This window comes from Ipomoea triloba, chromosome 15, assembly GCF_003576645.1.
Source record: "Ipomoea triloba cultivar NCNSP0323 chromosome 15, ASM357664v1".
NCBI classification, from domain to species: Eukaryota; Viridiplantae; Streptophyta; class Magnoliopsida; order Solanales; family Convolvulaceae; genus Ipomoea; species Ipomoea triloba.
Genome location: NC_044930.1, coordinates 23,830,328 through 23,832,982, shown reverse-complemented (window position 1 = coordinate 23,832,982; position 2,655 = coordinate 23,830,328). Strand labels below are relative to the sequence as shown.

The 2,655-nt window shown below is 35.9% G+C and overlaps 1 protein-coding gene across 1 annotated transcript in view; it reads right to left on the bottom strand.

Moving 5' to 3' along the window:
* The window catches only part of LOC116006008, a 4,854-nt gene extending 3,379 nt beyond the window's left edge, over positions 1-1,475 (bottom strand). Inside the window, exons 1-2 of the mRNA XM_031246251.1 lie at positions 1,152-1,475; positions 713-871 (exon numbers count right to left, since the gene is read on the bottom strand). Of these exons, the coding sequence (XP_031102111.1) occupies positions 713-871; positions 1,152-1,424 (432 nt within the window). The 5' untranslated portion in view covers positions 1,425-1,475. The remainder of the gene's footprint in view (positions 1-712; positions 872-1,151) is intronic.
* Positions 1,476-2,655: the final 1,180 nt, after the last annotated feature.

The window sequence follows — 2,655 nt, the reverse complement described above, 5'->3', positions numbered from 1 at the left end:
AAAAAAAAAAAAAAAAAAAAAAAAAAAAAAAAAACTCTTCTTGTGTATGTTTTCTGGCACCACATCATTGAACCATGCATCATTTTGGGCATTATTCGATAGGCATTTCTGATGCATAAAGCAGATACCATATGCAACTACTTAGAATTGAATCCTGGTTACGAGTGAAAGTCGGAAGTTTCTTTTTATCTTTCTCATTTCTGGAAGATAGTTTTCTTATGGATAAGGTCATACACCTCTAAAGCATAAGTTACATTCCTTTTTCATGCCTTGCGTTTTTGAGGGTGACTAAGAAGTTAGCAAGACTCGGTTTAATAAAGTAATCACCCATTAGCTCCATGGTCAGTGCAGTAAAGTTAGACAAACTTCAAACTAGAGGGAGAACATTTTTGACAAATAGATAAACTTCTGAGATATTGAGAAGCAAGCAAAAGGGTAAACAATGATAACATAGTAAGCAAAGAAGGGATCGAGCAACTTTATTGAAAAAAAGTAAAAGATGTGCATTTCCAACTTGAAAATGAAATAACCAGGATGTGAGAAAATTGCAATTCACAGTTAACCAATATACTCCATGAAACTTGTCACTTGAAAGGAAGCATCACTAGTGATTTCAAGAATAGCAAACATTTTACTTATTGAACACTTAAAAATAAGCAAAAATGAAAACTGCTAAAGAATTAAGATGATACACAATTAAGAGAAGACTCACCACCCTAAGTATCCTATTCTGAGCACGAGACTTTTTAGCTTCATGAGCAGCCACTCTAAACAGTTGAGTTAGGTCAGCCTGACCAAAAGATGAATCTACTGAGATAGCCCGGAATGCAGAAATTGCAGAATCAACATCGTTACTGAACTCTTTCCGGAGCTTCAAAATCATAAAACCATACATAAACATCAAGAAGATCAGTTGATTTGATAAAACGTCCTTAATTAAACCCTCGAGCAACAGATTAAAAAGCTCGAAGTTTGTGACCACAAGTTTCAACAAATCTGATTACTGCCACTGCAAAAATAAAACCTAGGGGAAATTCCTCTCTATCATTTTTCCATTTCTTAGTTTGCAGAAACACAGAGGAGATTTAGTAAACCTTAAATCAAACAAACACAGAACATTCAAGCATTTCTAGGGGAGCCAAAAACGATACCCAGAAAGCCGATTTTCCAAGCCCGGCAAAGGCGAAGCGGTGATCGGGGTTTATGGTGAGCTTGGCATTGATGAAGAGGAGAATAGCTTGTTTGATCGCGTCCAATCGGATGCAGGGTCGACCAGCCGTAGTGTGGGTTTTCATTTCGACCAGGGATTCCGTATCAACATCAATGCAGAATAGTATGTCTTCGCCCGCTAATCGGGTCGGGTGCAAAGCGTAACGACCTCCGGCTGCCGCCGGAGATGAGTTCTGCGCTTCTGCAGCCTCCATCTCTCTCTCCCCCCGGGACTGGTTTGGATGAAAAAATGCAGTTTTTTTAGGGTGTAAATCATAGTAAGAGTTCGAATCACCCCTACAACAGCTATTTAGGTACTTCATGGTGGTTATTTTGCAGACAATTTTTTTTTTTAAAATTAGCGGTTAGCGGTTAACGGATTGTGTTCGTTGTAATGATAGCAAAACAAGATGATTTAAGTAATTGATTGGAGGCGGTATTGACTCTTTGTACTTCAGTAGATTGAGAAAGTAGTTATGAACATATACTGCATTATAACAGAGTTAGTAGTACTCAAAAAATTATTTTTAAATAAATGTTGAGAAAATGATATATTTGGTTCATGAGTTTTTCTCCTAGTGCTCACTCACTCTCTTAGTAATGATTGTATCTATTTTTAACCATTCAATTATCAACGAAGTGACAAAAGTTGGTGTTACCTTGACATAATTAAATCTCAGAGACAAAGATACAATCTAAAGTACTACGCTGCATTCTAACTCAATTCCCCTTTATTCCATAGTAAATCGAAAACATTTCCCTTCAAATCAAAGATTGCTAAAATCCCTAAGCTTTCAATGTCTAATTAGGCAAACACTTCCAAGTCCGTGACTCGTTTGGAGAAGAAAACAATAACTTCAAGAACATTATTGGGCATAAATCGACCTCTCACCTATATGTGTTGTAGTAAAACCCCTAGTACTAAATTTGGATAGATGTGTGAATGTGATGTGGCACATGGTGGTTTGTTGTTTATGTGAAAGTGCGGTTCATGTGAGAGGAAATGTCTATTATTTTATTGGTAACGCCATGGATGTCCAAACTTAAATGAATTAATCAATTTTTTGTATAAATATGAACAATCGAATGTAGTTAAAGTTAATAAGCTTAGAAAGATGTTTATGGAATGCCAAAAATAGTGAAGTAGAAATAGTGGTTGAACATATAGAAACTGAGCAGCATATCGAAAAAGTAGTAGTTAATTGATATCTTGCCAAATAAAGAGGAAGTTAATGTTGTTAAGAGTACGGTAGCAATTGAAAATTTTAATGTGGGTGAAGACTTTGATTGGCTAAATGATTTTGAGGTTAGGGTTAACAACAATGATGAAGATGGTGATATGAAGCCAAATAGGGATGCCGAAACTAATTAGGGTAACGACAACAATGATGAGGATGTTGAATTTGACAGTGATGAAGTTTATGTTACTACTAAAAATGTAAATGA